General features: G+C 35.5%; 1 protein-coding gene across 1 annotated transcript in view; it reads right to left on the reverse strand.

Annotated features, from left to right (window-relative positions):
* Window positions 1-19,702, reverse strand: part of bckdhb (branched chain keto acid dehydrogenase E1 subunit beta) — a 121,836-nt gene that overhangs the window by 19,629 nt on the left and 82,505 nt on the right. The window contains exon 9 of the mRNA XM_088625913.1: window positions 7,402-7,488. Within this exon, the coding sequence (XP_088482039.1) occupies window positions 7,402-7,488 (87 nt within the window). The remainder of the gene's footprint in view (window positions 1-7,401; window positions 7,489-19,702) is intronic.

The raw sequence follows: 19,702 nt of genomic DNA on the forward strand, positions 1-19,702 counted from the left end.
TCAGCTCTATCAATGTGGCTGGGGAACACCGCTGACGAAAGCAGGGAATTTCAGAAAGATGTGCCACAAGGTGTTTAATTCTGCTGATAAAAGTCAGCATTTTTACACAAAGTAAGAGACAAAAAGTCATGTATGCTAGCTGTTCTTTTTGGAGTGTTTGACAACCAAGGATCCTGAGAATTAATTTAGGAATCTATATTAATAGTGGGATGCTCCTGCAAGTCTGTAGTGTAAATTTAATCTTCTTCTGCAGATGGACACATCACATGTGCTACAAGTTTACTCAGTGGACAAGAGAATTTTGCATGCTTTTCTGCATGCTTAAGATCAAAGCCTAACTAACATTACATGCATAAAGGCACTGGAGGAGAGTAATACAAATTGGAAATAAGTGTAATTATATGATCTAGTAGTTTAGGTGAGTAGCTGCATCAGCACGCGTAGGCTGCAAAGGAACAAGTAAAGGTTTATTCCATGCTGAAAAGAGAAGAAAACGCAATGTTTCGCCGTGGAGCCTTTTTCAGGGGCCACATGTTGTGTTTTTCTTCTCCTTTCAGCATGGAAGAGTTTTCTTTTAATTATTTATTACATGGAGTTGGAGTTGATGTGCAGGTGTGTTTCTCCAAGGCTTCTGGGTGACTGATTTCACGTGCAGCTGCTACAGAAATACTGAAATGCTACAGAAATGCTCTTCTCCCAATCTTGATGCAAAGATCCAGACCATTGAGGTAGATGTTTATGGTCAAGAATGTAGCAAAGCATGGGATATCAGACAGCCTCAATCTCTGCACCAACGACAGATCCATGCTACAGTAGCTGATATCATACAAGTACATGGAAACCTAAGTCTGAAGATCAATAAGAATGCAAACAATGATGTGAAGAATTATAGAAAATTGATATTAAGAACCTTATGAATAGCTCTTCAATACTGTATCAGTGTCTTTCTTATTTTTACATGAAAGGAATTTCTTCTTCTTGTATGGATTCGGGCAATAAGCTTTCATAAGCCTTTTTTAAAAGATATTTAATTGGAATAGTTATGACATCAGCTGTTACCTTGAAGGACAAAGGTAAATAAAGATGGAGATGAACACTAATAAATTTAGGAATTAATACTGGAGGCAATATCCATGCCCAAGACTCTTTAAGGACCACACACAAACTAGCATCTACTTTATCTACCATCTTTTAAACTTCAGTATTATGACCTTTTAAAACACTAATCAAGCCCAGACAAAGACAGAAATACTTGCTTTCTGTGAAATTCTTTTTAGAGTTTTCATATGTGGTTGGGGGTAAAGAGCTAGTTTCCTTCAAGGATAAATAATTTAGAAATAATAATAAACCAAACTGCTAGCCTGGAGACTCTGCCTTTTACTCTACTAATGTGAAGTAGTTGGATTGGATTTCGGTATCACACATACAAATCAATGAGTACTTGTAGCTCCTGTGGTCCAGTTAAGACTCTTCTGTGTTGACCAAACAACACTACCTTTGCTGCACTACAACTATTTATAATTATTACGAGTAACTCTAAGCCATTGTTAACATGACCTAAGTCAACTAACATTATTTCAATCACGTGTTTTTCTGAGGGGGGGAGAAACATTACGGAGAAACAAATAAAATTCATGACATTAGGCTTGAAAGTGACATAAAAAATACTTTCATTAACACTGCAAAGATTGTAACTGCAGACTGAAACCTGACTGATCTACAAAAACAGCAGTTTAGTTCATTTTTATCAATTGAGTACAACTTTAATATATGGACCAAAGATATGATAATGGCTATGATAATTGCATGTAAAAACTTCAGTATGTTCAACTACAAGTTTTGCAGAAAAGCATTAAAAGTTCAGCTCTGGTCTTCATTATCCCTGGTTCAGATTTAAACAACTTTAAAAAATGCTGACAAACTTGAACGCTGGAAAATTAAAGTTTAAAATCCAGCTTCACCACAACAACAATAAATGAGTAAAAGTAAACATTTTTTTCAACTTGTAATTAAACCATGCAGTTTCTGTAATGTCTGTGGGGTACCCTGTACAGATCAACTGTACCATGTTTCTTTTATTAAAGAACACACACATACATGGTTTCTTGCAAGTAAGTCACCAATAAACATTTGTGCATGTTGACAATTGGTATGTTTCTCACCAGCACACAATGTCCAGTAGAAGTTTTATTTTTCTCTGCACAGTCGTGGTAGACAGAATACCAGTAGTAACCGTGCAATTTTTAATATTCATACATATTTTATTGTATATAAAGAAGTAACTGCATTGGACAAAGTATGAAAAAGCTTTTTGTTGAAAGGAGTCACATTAATGTGAAATTCACTGTCAGAAAACTGAAGCCTGCAGAGCTTTCAACAAAAATACAAATCCATCAGTGTCTTTTTTTTTTTGCTGAATTGATAAAAATCACATACAGTATCTCTCTCACACGTATCTCTATTTATATTGAAATCATTTTGAGTGAGAACTCTAGGTGTCTTCTTGTTCAGAACGGGGTATCTGATAGAATGGGATTGTAAGAAATCTGACAGTTTTCAGAGAACTGACCAAAGCTGGTAAGGTACAGATATAGCCATTCAGAATGTGCGTTAAAACCCTGTAATGCGTTTCAAGGCCTACACTTTACAGCACCTTTGGCTGTCCAAAGATGATCGACAGGTGGCACCTGTGGTTCATTAGATTTTAGTGAAACAATAACTTAATTTAATCTCTCTACTGTGCATGTTTAAATCTGTGGAATTTTACAACTAAAGGGAAATTTTGGTAGCTGAGAACAAAAATAATAGGATCATAACGTCTCTGAACATCATAAATGATATTGATTTAGGAATATAAATATGTTACACATACCGTATATTGCTGGTAGTGGTAGCTAAAATTAATAAAAACAGTGTTCCACTTTCTTCATAAACATATTATGAATCAAAGTCTTTAACTCTTACTGCGGTTATTTTGGAAAAGTTTTGACATGCTCGTTCTAACTATATTAAGTTGATATACTTCATAAAAAGCTATAATGTTTTAACCTTTTCTATGAATACTTGGTGTCGTTATTGCAGTACAAAAATGTGTACTTTTTAGAATCCACTTAATAGGTAATTTAATATGGAATTGCTTATCTAAAGAAATAAATATTTATATGGCTCAAAGTATTATGGCATTACACTTTCTTTGTAAACATCTGCATCAATTTCTTTGAGTCATTCACTCGTGGTTACTTTGGAAACATTTTAATCTGTCTGTTTCTAAGCAATGCTTTGGTACAATGGATTTTGGTGCTTGCCTATCAACCTGGAGGTCAATGTTCGATTCCTGGTCAAGGAACAAGCTTTTCTTAAAACAACTACAGACTCATTTAAAAAACAAAGCAAATATTATGGCAATTCAAAACAAGCCTTAAAACAAAATTGTACAGTATATATTATAATTATAATTGAGAATAACAAAGTGGTATTAAAAAGACCACTGAAACTATAATAACATATGTGATCATTATTAACAATGTTAATTTCTTAATAATAAAAAAAATCAAACTGCTTGTATCTTGTTTAGGGTCATTTGTCACTGTTTTCATAACCTTTCTTTCTTATTGAAACCTATTGCCTATTTTTGAGACACGATGCTTCAGAGCAAACCACAGGCATTTTAAAGATCACGTTTTGTGAAAAGTTTCACAACTTTTATATAAACAACATCTAGCACCCGTTTCCATGTTCAGAAACCTTATATTAAATAAAGCGGATCCCAGGTGTAAGCGAGTTCATAATGCGAGAAGTACAGTACAATTTAAAAGTTATAATGTATGTATGCAAAACACCTGACCATGTATATCTATATATTATGATTACAATCTAGAATAACAAGTAATATTAAAAAGACCACTGAAACATGCACTGAAGCTTGCAAAATGATCTGCGTTTAATCGCAGCCAAAACGCAAGTTAGCTAATTATCCCTTGGAGTGCCTTTAGTGCTTTCTTTATGTGTTGCTTAATCGCGGTGGGGGGAGGATGTGTGGTGGAAAGTTTAGGCTGCATTTGAATTGGCACTCTCCGTTCTTCACACCTGAAGGTGGCTCCACAGCAGAAACGTGCCTCTTTTCTTCTCTTTTCAGCATGGAATACATTACTTGTTCCTTGCCGGCCTACACATGCTGACACCGCTACCTACTTGAACTCTCAGTTCGTGTCTGTGAAAGCTTTGGAGCACTTTACAACCATTTTTATTTTCTTTGTGGTGCAACTTTGAAGTGCAAAAGAAAATGAAACCAATTGTAAATAAAATGACATTGTCAGCTGTAAATATTATGACATTTACATAGACGTTTTTATTCATTTTATGTATCGCAGTATATTTACTTGACATTCACGATTACTTGAGCTTACTGAGGAGTATCAGATGTCAAGGAGACGCAACCCCCGAGATTTGTGTCTATTGTAACTGTTGATAAATGGAGGATATAATTCCAGTCTTGCTGTTTATTGACGAATATTGCGAATATTATACATGTGTGCTGTGTGATGTGGTTTTTGAATTGAACACACATTTTTATTTGTGGAATAGATTGTATTACATATTGTTAAATCACATTGTTAGGCTATATACTGCGATGAAAAAAAATCATACACAGGACTTTTTTATCCCAATCAGGATTTTTTAAGGAGTGCCTTCTTGTCTCCTGACACGACACACATCTGTATCACATGAAGTCATATCCACAGATACAGTATACTAAAACAGTAGTGTAGACAGGTCAATGAACTGTAGTTTAAGTGTGATCTATACTGTATAACTATACTGTGTATACAGTATTAAACTGCATTTTTTAAAGCCACTACAATACAATATGTGAAACATTTTTACAATCAAAATGTACTAATTGCTGAAATTTGCATTAAGGCAAATTCTAAATTCTAAATGCGGAAGTAAACCTGAAAGAAGCAAATCACGTTCACAACAAGCGCAGTATAATAAAAACATTTTTATACATCAAACTAAGCAATTTTGTTTTTGTAAATTAAAACAATATTAATTTCATATTTTATATGCTGTAATACACAGTTTAAAATTAATAAAAGTCTCAATATTATCCAAGTTAAATTCTATAATTCTAATATATTGTATATTCTAAAAGATTGACCCTCAGCATTGACCAGGATTTGAAACCAGGCATTTTCTAGCAACAGCCCAAATACTTCTACCCGCCAGATTAAGCATTCACTGCTCCGCCTGCTGGTTTTACTAAGTAATGCAATCCAAAAACTGATTTTAAAAAAATGGGGTGTGTTATGTTGCACACACCACAAGGTGCGCCAGTATCCGGCACGCATTCTGATTGGCTGGATCTGTAGATAAACACATTAAGACAACCATCCTCTTAGGAAGGTGAACTTGTTTTAAGGTCACCGGCCTAAATTCATGTTAAGTGGCTGCATCACAGGAGACCCCTTATGCAAATTACTGGAACAATTTAAATTTACAATTTAATGAACTCTGCATCTGTGATGCTTATATGTATTGAGCAGAATCAAAGCAGAATACAGTAAATGCAAGATGAACATCTGTTCTGAGATGTAAAAATACTTCTTGAGCCACTAAATTGAACCCCTACCTCTCACTTCTTGTCTTAGTTGATCTCCCTTCTGCAGCACAGTTGTCACTAACATCACATATGCTCTTGAAATTGGAATTGTTATGCCTTTTCATATCACATTTAATCTATTCTTTCAAAAATACTTTTTAATTCAAATTAAATGAAGCAGTTTTTGAGAAATTGTGTTAACAGAAAAGGTTAAACTAAAAAGCAAGAGGATCAAACACAGAAGTGATATCTACCTCAGGGACTGGAGAGAAATGCAAGAACATATATGCAAAAAAGATAAGAAGGCAGCAAGTGAGGACATATTTTTAATAACAGCTTCCCCAGCTGCACTGCATTCACCCTAAGGTCCATCACAACAAGCATCTACAACAATCATCTAGTTAGTTCCAGCTTTGTACTGAGGGCAAAACTAGGTAAAAGAATCAACGCATTATCTTCACTGACATGCAGTGTGAGCTCATCAGCAGAAAATTAGAAAAAAATGTAACACAATCTGCAGAAATAAAGTACTGAAAAGAGCAACTTTGAAAACTTGGCCATATCGTCCATCTCTTTAATGCAATGACAGTCCTGACTGCAAACATGAAACATTTCTTATCACCAAAAAAATTGGACAGTTTCACCACTTCTGTCTGAAAACTCTATTACTTTAAGCATTTAAAGATGATGCAAATGTAATAAAAATAAGTATTATGAGTAAATAAGTAATAAGTAAAATAAGGGCGAGGACGGGTATTTTAGCTCATCGTAACTTATTAGCAGGTTGAGAAAGAGAAGTTTCGTAATTTATTTAGATATATATGTGAGGCAATTCTTTGAAACATTATTTTAACACTCAAAAGTCAATGCCATTTACATATCAAAATCTTTGAAGAGAATGCTAAGGAAATGCAATGCAACAATTCCTATCATTTGTCTTTTATGTCCTCATTTTCTTATGATTATGTTTTTAAATAATTACTGCTTTAAATAAAATCACTGCAAAAACTCAGCAAATACTGTAATTCACCTATGTAACATGGCTCACTTGAGGCATAGTCCTCTTAAGGTCACACAACCCCCTAAGGCGGCCATTAGTGTCAACTTCTCCCTCAACAGCAGACTAGCCTTTTGGTATAACAGAATTCATCAGTGGGTGGAGGAGGCACTACCTGACTTTGGGCTGGGAATATGCCTCAGTGATGACAATGAAATCCTGGAGAGGGATACGTATTTATAAAATCATCAAATCAAGACATTTAGCATACTTCTAATATAGTTAACAACATGCTTAGAAGACTTTCAAGGAAAGAAGGCAGAGAGTGTATTTCACCCTTAAAAGTATTCAACTGATAGCCCCACAGAGGGGATAAGTGCTTTGAAGCCTCTCTATATTCCTTTGAAAAGGTGAAAAGGTTACAGACTCCACAGCATGCACACAATCACAGCATGACATCTTACCAGAAAGGCCAATTAAACTTTTAATTGCGACCCATGTGTGTCAAAGATGCAACACAGACAGGCTAGTCATCAGTTTGCTGGCACACTTAAAAGGAAAACCCAGGGTTCTGAAGTCACAGAATTTATAGGATCCAGTGGACATGGCATACCAGTTGTACTCCAAACTGAATGCTAGGCGTAGTTCAAATCTGCCAGCTGGTGCACTGTAAAGTGCACTTCATTAATAAAGAAACAAAAAAGCTCCAGATTATTAAAGCTAAAATGAAATCTTTCATGGTATTTCACCCAATCATGTTATCAGTGTAACTGGTGTTCACTTATTGGACACGGCGCCTTACCTGTACAGTGGAACTGATCTCAGCAGCAAATCCTCCTGTTACTGGAGCTTCATGGCTGATAAGGAGTCTCCCAGTCTTCGCTACAGACTGGAAAAAAAAGCAAAATAAACATGAGAATTTATTTCCTCATCGAGAAACACTGGAATGGTGTTTGCAAATAAATCTGATTGGAAAACAATTTTTGGAAGTTTGCAGAAGAAAGTAACAGCTAAATATACACAGTATACAATGTTTATTTGATATGGCTATGCACACTTCGGAAAACCTAATCATCAATACTGATTAACTGGCTTAACATGTGGCACCATGAGGTTTTACATTTGCGCATTATGACACATTTTATGCATGCAGGGAGATATAAAATACAAAATACAAAAAATGATTATGGAGTCACAAAGATAAGAACTCTTTGAATTTTAGGGTGTGAGAATGTATATATCAACCTAATCAACAATGTAGCAAGCTACACACTTATTAAAATGCCATTCTTTGCATCAGTGAATTCTATTCTGGTTTTAGCTGAAGAGTAGGTAAAAAAATCATACAGGTGAAGCACATTAACATCTGACACTGAACACTTAGATATGCAACTGAAGATCATGAGAAAGATAACAGTCATCAAGAAGGGGCATGTTTTGTTCTGCTTTAAGAACTTCTGTCATCTTATCCTGTGCTGGTCTTTCTACTTGTTGGGTCATTTAAAGATTGATAAGGGAACCTCCAGAGGCACGGGATCTTTAAGAGAACAAAGTAATGTGAAGTGTCATTGTTAGACAATAAACCTGTAGTAAAGATATTTACCTGAACATCATGAAGTATGAGTAAGAGTATTTTGGCTTGTTATGGCATATGAAAAAATAGTCTGTTAAGACGTGACAAAAAAAATATATGCTACAGTATGTGGCCCTGAGACCATTTCATAAATGAATTTAACTTAATGAATAATTAATGAAAATTAAATGAATGAATGAGTACATTCCGATATAAGACTAAATAAAGCAGTGATATTTTACTCAAATATAATTTCATTCTGCAATGCTACTTTAAACACTAGCACTTCCAGATATGTTGTTCTGAGTATTCTCATTGAACCACACAAGTTCAGTACTTTATTCGTTAATAACCACATACAATAAGTTTAAAAGTATTTATATAGTTGTAAGCTTGAAAAGTTGTAAACGAATCTATATTTTTATAGTCTGACCAAAAACACATTGACAAAAAACTCCAGCTGTTTATTTTTAAAAAATCTTAACGCCCATACTTGACAAAGTATCTGTATTAAAAAAAACTAAGTACAGAGAATATTCTAGTTACTGGATTATCAGTTTTAATTTGGAATACCCAGTTGGTTGATCAAGACGTACTTCAAACAGTGGAATATTTTTTTCTCCATAGATCAATTAAAAAAACCTCCCCTTTAACACTTAACTTCAGTTGTCTCTCAGAGAATAGTTTTCTTCCAATCTTGATTATATACAATGGGCAACACTGATGTAAGAGAGGTAGAGACATTATACTGCCATTTGTTGTAGCACAGCAAGGTTTACTGTTAGGAAAGGCCATTTTTTTAGAACACTTAGAGCACAAGCCCCCTGTGACCAAAAAAAAATGTTTTCAACCTGCAAGAAGGTTGCACAGAACTGACATAAGACACGTGTTGCATGTAAGGCATGGCATTTGTATTGCATTAAAGCGCAAGGGCATGATAATTCATTTCAGTATTATCTTACAGAGCAAAAGGTCAAATATAACACTAAACAATGACGTAGACTGATATTTGCTTGGCAATGACATTAAAGTGCGGATTAGTTCCATTTCTTTTTAATCTTCCTAAATAAATGGAAAAATTTAATCTTCCTCCCTACATGTTCACTTTTGAGCCACACCACATGGTAATCACTCTGCTTTAAAACTCCAAACACTTAATGAAGTTGGTACGACCACCTAAACATTCAAACCGGATGTATGAGTCAAGCCACAATAATTTCTTATTTATCCGAAGATCAAGCAATGAAATGAATAGCAATAAAATATATCAGTGTTGGCTACATCTCCAAAGTTCCCCCAAAATTATATTTAGTGAAAACACTGCAATATTTTCAGGTGTCACATTGGGCTATTTCATTTGTTCCTTAAAAAAATACACACACACACACACACAAAGCAAATATGGTAGCAAATGACTTAGAAGTGTGTCCAGAGAGGAAGTATTGTTGTGACTGTGCGTCTGAAATTTAGATACACATGGTAATTAAGGAATACAACCATTTCCCTTTGGATTTACTGTAACCCTACATTTCTGTATGAAGAGACTCCACCCGTGTTAAACCACTGCCTGAAGTATGAGACCAGACTTCAGCTGGGAGTCGACTGCTTGTTGGGTGCATTGTTTGCAGTCATGCTGAAATCAGCAGTTTTTATGGACAGAAGAAAGCCAAATGAGCTTCTTCAGAAATAAATTGCATAGTAGACTCTCACTATATGATTCCATAACTTGCAAACATTTGCATTTTTATAAAGGGATTAAAATGTATAACCTGTAATTCGGATAACTTCCTTCTAAACTACAGATTAGAAACGGGGGAAAAAAAGGCTTTCGTTTTAAATGTGCAACGTAAATTTATAGTATTTGAGACAGACATGGTCTAAAATCATTCTTTGGCTGTGTCGATTAGTGTTTAAAAAGCTATACAGGAAGTTAGTTAACTCTCACGTTTAACAACTTAGCTTTCAATAACTTAACATTTTCTACGCTGAAGTCATGCTTAGCGTTAAAAACATAAATAGGTTTTGCATGAAATGCTACTAAACATATGTTAAGACAACATGTTTTAGAATGTTGTCCTTACAGAACACAAAGGATTCATGATCACATTCCTATTAACATAAGGAACAATTATGAAAAAACAAATACAAAGAATATGAGAAAAGGTTCGTAGAACAGATACTGTAAAAACGAGTTCGAGTAAATAATTAACCAATGCAAAAACAAAGAGGTGAACAGGTATGTTATATATGTGCCAATCTCGGGTAAATGCATTACTTAAGCTAATGAAGCAAAGCATGTAATCAACATGCGCAGTTTTAAAAGAATATCTGAATTTGCATCTTAGCTGTAGCCCTAAATACTCTATAGCAGTGGCTGAAACTGGACATCAAACATCTCAACCTCCAGCCCTATAAAAATGACTGCTTATCTAATAATCTCACAGCTATTGATTACAAGAAAACACATTTCACAACAAGTCATTCTTTTGCAAATTTTGGCAAAGAATGCTTACTGAAGTCGTTCATTTACAACTCGGCTTCTTCATAAATGCCATTTTTTCTGTTACTGTATGTGGTTTCATTAGTGGACAAAAACTGAAAATGTGGGCTAGCTGGGGAATATTAAAAGGGGTTATACAGTCCTCATAGAGCTTCATTTTTGCTCTTTTGGCTATGTACTAAACATATTATACACAATATACTGTATGTAGATCTTGTCCATGACAGACTTTCAAGTGGGATACTTCCAGATACTAACTGCCAGGTGTAAGAAATTCGGTCATTTTTTTTCTATAAAATCCAACCAACTGTAGACCCACGTTACAGCTGATAAGGGTGGAAAAGTGAGAAATGGTTTCACTATTCCATTTAGGGGGAGGTGAAGATGGGATATAATGTGTAAACCCAGAATGGAATTTAACCTGGACACCAGGTTTATCACTCCTACAGTATTGCGAGAACATTACTGGCCAAGTAGTCAGGCCCATGGTTTATTGTTTCATCTGAAGGACGGCCACATGTCTCCAGACACCATAAGGAGATATTAGTTTGGAAAGTCTAGGTCAGAGGGAAAATGTCATACTGGTTTATCAACTACAAATCAACACTTTATTCATTAAGTGCACTACAAATCACACACATTTTAAGGTTAACTATGAGTTAAAATAAAAAATATTACTCGCTTACATCTAATAACAATTTTGGCTTCTTTTTCATTCTTTTGATGTTAAAAGATCAGAGAGAGACTTAATATATGATTTTCCGATACAAAAGACTCAGATGTACTGGGTTCATAAAGTACTAAAGCAGTATTTACAACAGATATTCTTACAACAGGTATTATGCATGTTATAAACCAACATGTGGTAGAGCTCATGCCTTACTTGGCTTCTAAGGTTTTAGCATTCTCTTCATCTGAAGTAAATCTCTCAGGCCTGGCGGTGATGTACTGCTCTTAATAAAGAAGACGACAGCCCATGACTACGCTTTAAATAAAACACTACATTACATCATGTCAGACAAAACAAAGGAAAAGGGAATTCCAAACTATGAAACATGCAAAGAAAAAAACAGAAATGACATAAAAAGGCTTGTGAGCCCATATTTCTGAATGAATGAATGCAGAAAATTGGAATTTCTTTGGCACAGATTCTTTGAGTATTGTGCATACTGTGCATACCATGAAGCAATATAATTGATGTTGAAATCTTTTTCAGTAAACTAAAAACAGATTTAGAAATAATGGAAATAATGCCTGTGATGCGGATGGAATGGTGCAAGGCAATACATATTTTATATAATTAATTAAAATGAAATGGTATTTCAAAGTTGACTAATTTAATCAAATACATTTTTTTTAAATAATATACCAAATCATAATCCTGAATGGCGGACCATTCTGAGACATTTAACATGAATTTGTAGCTGAAATCTCTATTGCACTATTTCAATTAGTACAAGACCGTAATTCCAAAAGACAATGTAACCATTCCGCAAAGTTCATGTGTAACTCTGATTTAAGTGTTATTTTAATACCAGAAGTGGTTAAAATATAAATGATTATTTAACAGGAAATGCCAGTTCTAGAATAAAAATACTACTTTAGGTGTACTAAAATTTGGTACCTCTGACTAGTAGTATATTGTTTAAAAAATAACTTTCGTGTATTTTTTCTGCTTTAGTTTTCCAGTTTAAATGATAACGAATAATTTGACATGTAAAGGATATACTTCATGTCCTCTTGGGTGAACCTCATTTTTAGATGTAAAATTCAGTTTAGAAGCACCAATAGGGGTTCAGAAAGATCATAAGGAATCACATTACTTAAACGTCACTAATAAAGAATTCAGAAATCTAACTTCGATTGCCTTCTAGTAGCCAGTTATATCATTTCAAATCCCAAAGGGTCTACAAAACTCTCATCTTGCTGCTGCCTCTATTTGACACCAAGTTTCTGAAATCAAAAAGATGATATTGGTACAGGGCGGCATGAGGGCACAGCGTTTAGCATTGCCCTGGGTTCAATTCTGGCCCTGGGGTGCTTTTTGTGGGTGAGTCTGTATGTTCTCCCCATGATCATGTGAGTTTCCTCTCTTAAACAAATACTGGCAGGTCAACTGGTTTCTGGGAAAATTGGCCATGGTGTTGAGTGTGTGTGTCTACCCTGCGATGGGCTGGCATCCCACCCACTGTGTACCCTGCCTTGCGCGTGTAGCTTGCTGGGATAGGCTCGGGCAACCTCATGACCCTGAATTAGATGAAGCAGTTAGAAAATGAATGGATGGATATTGGTATGATGCATACAGCTCATTTGTGTGGGCTTTGTTAGTGTGCAATTCTTGCATCGGTTCCAGGAGTTTTTGTGCTTTATCTGTGAAACCACATTAAAGACTTTCAAGAGAATTAAGAAAAGATAAGAAACACTTAACTTTCTCAAAACATGTTTCATTCAGTATGGCAGTCTCAGATAATCATTTGTGTCCTGAAATAACAAATTTCCTTGAATGAGACCTTTATAACATTCAGGTTGAGAAGTTTATTGAACTTTGTATCTGTTATTCACACCAGGCATCACTAAAACCCTCTTTTATCACCGGTTTTCACCAAAGGGCTGACATTGAAGCAGATCATGTTTATTAGTTGGTCAAACGGTAGCCTTTAACTTTTACATAAATATAATTTATTACAAAATAAATGTGATTAGCATGATTATATACCTATATTCTGTTGTGATTTTCACTGTGAAGTCTATTCATTTATGATTTGTAAAACACTTTCAGTTTTAAAGAAGTCAATGAGATTATCATGTGCTGAAATCAATTTCATATTACAATGACTAAATAAGCACAATTACAATCTCCAAAACAGTGTGCACAATGGGCTCTTACAGTTCACTTAAGGTTCACAAGAAGCTAAACATGATGGACAATATGAATGCTGTTTCACATTTATTTGACATTTTTCTTTTTTTGTTTACTGCAGAGAGTAAGAGAACTCTCCAACTTATTTTTTTGTTTGTTTTGCATGCAATTAACAAATTTGAAGCGAATCAGTTCCAGGAGAATTAGGGATATGGAAACCATTTCCAATTAGAATTAACACAGCTTCTCAGACAAAACTATACACAAAAGTTAGGCAGATATTTTTGACATAGGTAAACAAGAAAAAAAAACCTTGGATCTGAAAACTATCTCCGTTGTCTCAGTTAGTTTAATGCATTTTTTCACCAATCTCCATCACTCACTGCATCCTCCATAACCTTTTTTGATTTATATATAGGACAATACAAGTGTCTGAATGATATCACCAACCTGTTATTACAGCTTTCTTTTCAGCTCATCTGCATTCCAACTTGGTTAAAACTAAATAACAGCTTAAGAAATTGTAATATGTAGTTGAATGGTAAGGACATTCTTTTAAAAAATTCACTTCCATAGAATCCAACATTTTTCATTTTTAGAGAAAGAGATTGACAGTAATTAGGTGGTTCATTCTAATTGTGGTATATAATGTTTAACCCTACGCCTTCTGGGACCTGTCAACAGAGAAAAGACAACTATCTTAAAGACAGCAGATAAAACCAAAACCGTAACGATGCTTTAGCAGTAAAAGTTAAAGCTTTTATGTTTTAAATACCTTAAGATCAAATCTTATTTAATATTTTCAGCTTACAATCATCCCAGTCTCACCACACAAGAAAATCTTCTTAAACGAATCACAAATGGGTTAAAAGGGAAAAAAAGACAGCCTTAGCAATGCACTTACACAGGTCAGAGTGCAAAGAATAATAAATCTTTTGTGGAAAGAATTTTATTTTTGGAGTAATTAGCCTTTGTATTACTGATACTATAAGATGTACTTTGACATAAAGACATACTGTAAGTACATAAGAGATTAAGTACTTGACCTTTGGGGAAACACAGGAAGGTATTTTTAAAATAAAGATGGATATTTTACAGATCTTAAAATATACTGTAGCCCAATTATGTAAATTCAATAGACTTCAGATTTATTGAAGCCTCCAAGGAACTGTAACTAAATGTAGATTAAGGGTTAAATTGAAAAACTAAAGATTTGTCCGATGTTCAATATTGCATGCAAACATAGCACCCTTCAGGATATACAGTACTATACTCCAAATTATATACCTACACCTGTATCATGAAATGTATGATGATATGTGATTAAATTCATTTCCTGATCATCTGTATTTTGGGAACCCTACTTTGGCTATTATAACCTTAAGTAGATATTTACTGTAAACTTTTAATAGGTTTTGAAATCATGACGTGTATTTGACCACTCCTTCATGCATTACCTTTCCAGCTCATTCAGGCTGCTTGACCTGCACTTCAGATCAAAGCATACATGTTCTACTAGAGGACTGTGCTAACCAATCAAGAATACAGTTTTTTATAAGCTAATTTTTTAAGCTAATCATATAATTTGTCTTTGGCATTTGTACTTTTATCCAATTGTACAACCAACGATCAAACTTGAGTTTCATGATAGAAAGCAACAGGTTTTGGCTAAGACACGTAGATAAACGTTATACTATGCCTCTTCCTCTGGTCTAACTAGGACACCAGGACCAGAGGGAGCAAAATAACCCTAAAGCAAAAACACAAACATTTCTGTTCCTCATAGAAGGGATTACTTCATTTTTCAACATTTACTTTACCTTTCTGTGCCAATCACGCTCCTAGTAAGACTATTCAACAGATCAGTTTGGGTTTGATCTAACCACATCATGTGGTCTCAATGGACTTTAGTCAATTAGTTGCTGTGTGGAAAATGCTCATGTTCCTTTTCTTTTTATGCTGCCATGGAGCTCAGCCATAAACCACAGATTCAACTGCAAAATATTGAGGCATTGGGCGTTATTCATAGAAAATAGATGATAAATCCATACTGCTTGGTTAAATCCGTGCTAGCCATTTCATTTTATTAATAAAACCACCATTAGGATAAAAAATAATTTTAACGTAATACTGAAAATCACCAGCAAGTTTCAAGCAGCCTATATACTGTAAGTAAATGTTTCCAAGTCTGGCCCTTTAACCATGTGGTACTGGCTTGAGAAATGCAAAAGAATATTGGAGGTAGGCAAATAAAGTGGAGTTTCCTCACTCAAGATCTTATTATTTCAACCTGTGGAAAAGGCACAAACAGAGCTAAGATAGTAGACATTGGCCAAGTGATCATGATTTAAAAAAGGGGATGGGGAAATAGGTTCTAATATCAAGGTTCTATGATTGTCCTTGTTCCAAGAAGGAACACAGAACATATCAAAACTTCTGCTCTGGTAAAATTAATATGTAAACAAAGCCACACCATTGTGTCATGATAGTTTCATAGCACAGAAACAAAGGTTCTTTTCAGTTACACAAGTGTAACTGACAACTGGAAATTTTCCCTTTACACTGGAGAAACATGGAACCAAGGCTGAGGCCAGACCAACGCTGGTTTGATAACCTTCCCAAATCCTGTACAGTCCATAATCTACTGGCTTTTCCAGTTTCCCCTTCAGTCTTAAGAAGCTGTCTGGGGCTCCTTCAGCCTCAATCGCTGGCTGACATGGCTCTGTCCCTCTTAATGGTGCAGTTTAACCCTTTGCTGTTACTCTTATCTAATTATACCCCATAAGTGAGCACGATCAGCAACCCACTTGTGTGCTAATTCTAAAACTAACCTGAGACAAGACAACCTTTCCTGTGTGCTAAGCTTATTTCTAGATAAACTTGAGGAATATCAGCTGCACCTGATTCCTCTTACAACCTCCTTCTAATACCCTTGTCTTCTGTCTGAAGTGTCATTAAGGTGCCCTCTAGTGGTTTAAACGGACACTCCCAGGTCCAGCTGCTCAGTTAATCCCACCTTGCATCTGGATACCTTTTTATTGGAAGACTATCAATTGTTGCCTTTGGATAAGAGTTATCCTCCCAAATGACTGTTTGAGCAAACAGTAAATCACACTACTACTAATCATCTTTCTTTTATATAATACCTTAAAAAGCAATATCAAAGCACAATACAATATAAAAAGAACATTACTCACATTCAGACAAACTCAAGAGCCAAGATAATAAAGCACATACAGAAGACAAAACAATTGCAAAACAGCCCTTCTCATAAATGTGTCTGAGCTGCTGAGTTCTTTCGGGTTCCAGAGATGTTGGCCATAACAACAAAAGGCCCCATTTTGCAAATACACCTAATTACCAGGAATACATACTAAACCACAATCAGTTGAGTAAACATCATGTGGAAGTGGATAAGAGGATAACATTGAGTTTATAATGGGGAACCAAGCCATGTACAGCTTAAGTAGAGGACAGGAAATCAGTGCAAAGACACCAAGACACGGGTGATATGATCACTTATGCAAGACCTAGTTTAGATTTTAGCTGCCTAAGTTACAGTACATTTTAACTGTAGTGTAGTTTTAAAATATCTTGAAATAGGATGTTACAGTAATGAAAAACAAATTCATGAATAAGATTTTCATCTGCCAGTATCTACCAGTATTGCCAGTATAGAATGCAGCCTGGCAATACTGCTAAAACGGCTAAACATAGTCTTTACGATATTCTGTGCATCAGTTTACAACAGTAAAGATAGATTCAAAGATCACTCCCAAATACTTAATTCTGGATGGAATCACTAAACTGTTAATTGACAAGGTTACCACACTAAATTTAAGCAACTCAAGGGAGGAACCTCAAAACATAATGCCAGTCTTATCATAATTAAAATACTAACTTTTTGAGCCATGAAAGTTTTTTTATCAAAAATGCAGTCAGGGTGCACTGTTTAGTTCCACTTCAAAAGGAAAAACCTATAAGAGAAATGTCAGTGCTCAGCAAGGTAAGATTTAAAGGGCAATATCAGAGATGCCAAACAACCTATCTGTCTGAGTAAGTAGAATGTCATGATATAGAGTATCAAATGCGGCACCAAGATCTAAGAGAATATAGAAATTGTACCTGGATCAGCTGCTATAAGGTAATCATCAGAATTTTTAATAAGCAATTTGGTCTAAAGCCAGACTGAAAGGATTTGAAAAGTTTATTTACAGTGAAGTGACTGAGCTGGATATGTATCCAACATTATTCAGATTCTGGAGTGATTTATTGTGCTACGCAGCAAGGGGTAATGGAGAAAGAAACAGGAAATAAATAAGATGAATGGAACGATGTCCAACACCCAGGCAGTGGGCTTCATATGTACTACCAATTCAGTCATTTAGGAAGTGAAGCAACTGTGTGAAAATAGAGGAGAAGCAGCAAAGTCAGGCGTACATAGAGGCACTACGCAGAGGTGGGAATGCTGGGCTAGATGTTACCAAGGTTAGTTGTGAAAAATTCTAGAGAGGTTTTCCATAAGTGAGGCAGGTATTGCACAAGGATAGGAAGGTTTTACCAGCAGAACAATGTGTAAAAGTGTAAAAGTGGTCTCTACGATTGTTGTGATTATTCTCAATAATATAGGAAAAAACAGCTGGATCAAGCACTTGCCATAGCAACCCAATTTAATGTACCTACAGTGATGTAAAAAAGAAATCATACGATTTTACATATTACAATTAGATTTAGATTTTGCAATCTAAACTCATGTGACACACACAGATTTTACTGTGTCTATTTATGAAACAAAAAATCAGCCAACACTCAGAAGCCTTGTCCAAAAAAGTAAGTGCACCCTTACTGCCTGACAATTAGAATCAGGTGCTGCTAAACAAGTGCACATAATTAGCTGATCATCAGGATGTTCTTCCACCCTTATATAAAATCAGAAACCTTGTCAGTTTGGACTGGGGCATTCAGGGTTGTGGTAACATATCATGCCTGGGTCAAAAGATATCTGTGATGGTCTCAGAGAAAGAATCATTGTAGTTTATCAGTCTGGGAAGGGCTATAAAACCATTTCTTTCTTCTCTTTTCAGCATGGAATAAACCTATTACTTGGCCTTTTGCAGCCTACGCATGCTGACCCAGCTACCCACATGAACCATTACCAAACAATATGTCCATCAATTCCACAGTGAGAACAATAATTTTCAAATGGAGAAAGTTCAAGACAGTTGCCAATGTACTGTACCCAGGAGTGGATGTCCCAGCAAACTCACCCCAAGATCAGACCATATGATGCTCCTAGAGATCATAGAGAACCCCAAAGTTACATCCAGGGATCTATAGGCCTCTGTCAATATGGTAAACGTTAGAGTTTGTGATTCTACCATTAGGAAAAGACTGAACAAACATGGCTATTGTGCAAGGGCAGCCAGGTTTACAAAACAGCACCTGAATGAACCTCAAGACTTCTGGAACAATGTCCTCTGGACAAATGAGTGGAGTTGTTTTTAAAATAAAGTAAAACATGTTTGGCGAAAACCAAGCACTATGTATCAGGACAAGAATTTCATACCAGCCATCCAGCATTGTGGTGGAGAAGTGATGTCTGGGGCCTGCTTTACAGCTACAGGACCTGGACATGGCATTATCATTGAGATCACCATGAATTCCTCTCTATACCTGCGCATTCATGAGGGAAATGCGAGACCATCTGTCCAACAGCTAAAGCTTAAGAGAAAGTTAATCATGTAACAGGACAATGATCCAAAACACACATTTCAGTAAAATCGATGACTGAATGGCAGAAAAAGAAAAGAATCAGGGTTTTGGAATGGCCAAGTGGAAGTCCAAATCTCAACCCCTCTGAGATGCTGTGGCAGGACCTAAAGAGAGCTGTGCATTAACAAATGCCCTCAATTATCACTGAGCTGAAACAATTTTGTTAGGAGGAGTGGGCCAGAATTCCTCCCAGGTGATGTGAGAGACTGATGAACTCTTACAGGAAACATTTAATTGAAGTTATTGCTGCTACTGGGGGTTCTACACATTACAGTATCAGAGGGTGCACTTACATTTTCACACATGGGTACTGAATGTTGAGGTTACTGTCAGAAGAGGTTACATTTATCAACTATTAGGACTTGGTGAAGACTAGATGAAGGTCAGATATGTCATAA

The sequence above is a fragment of the Lepisosteus platostomus genome, chromosome 3 (genome assembly GCF_059453375.1).
Source record: "Lepisosteus platostomus isolate fLepPlt1 chromosome 3, fLepPlt1.hap1, whole genome shotgun sequence".
Lineage (NCBI taxonomy): Eukaryota > Metazoa > Chordata > Actinopteri > Semionotiformes > Lepisosteidae > Lepisosteus > Lepisosteus platostomus.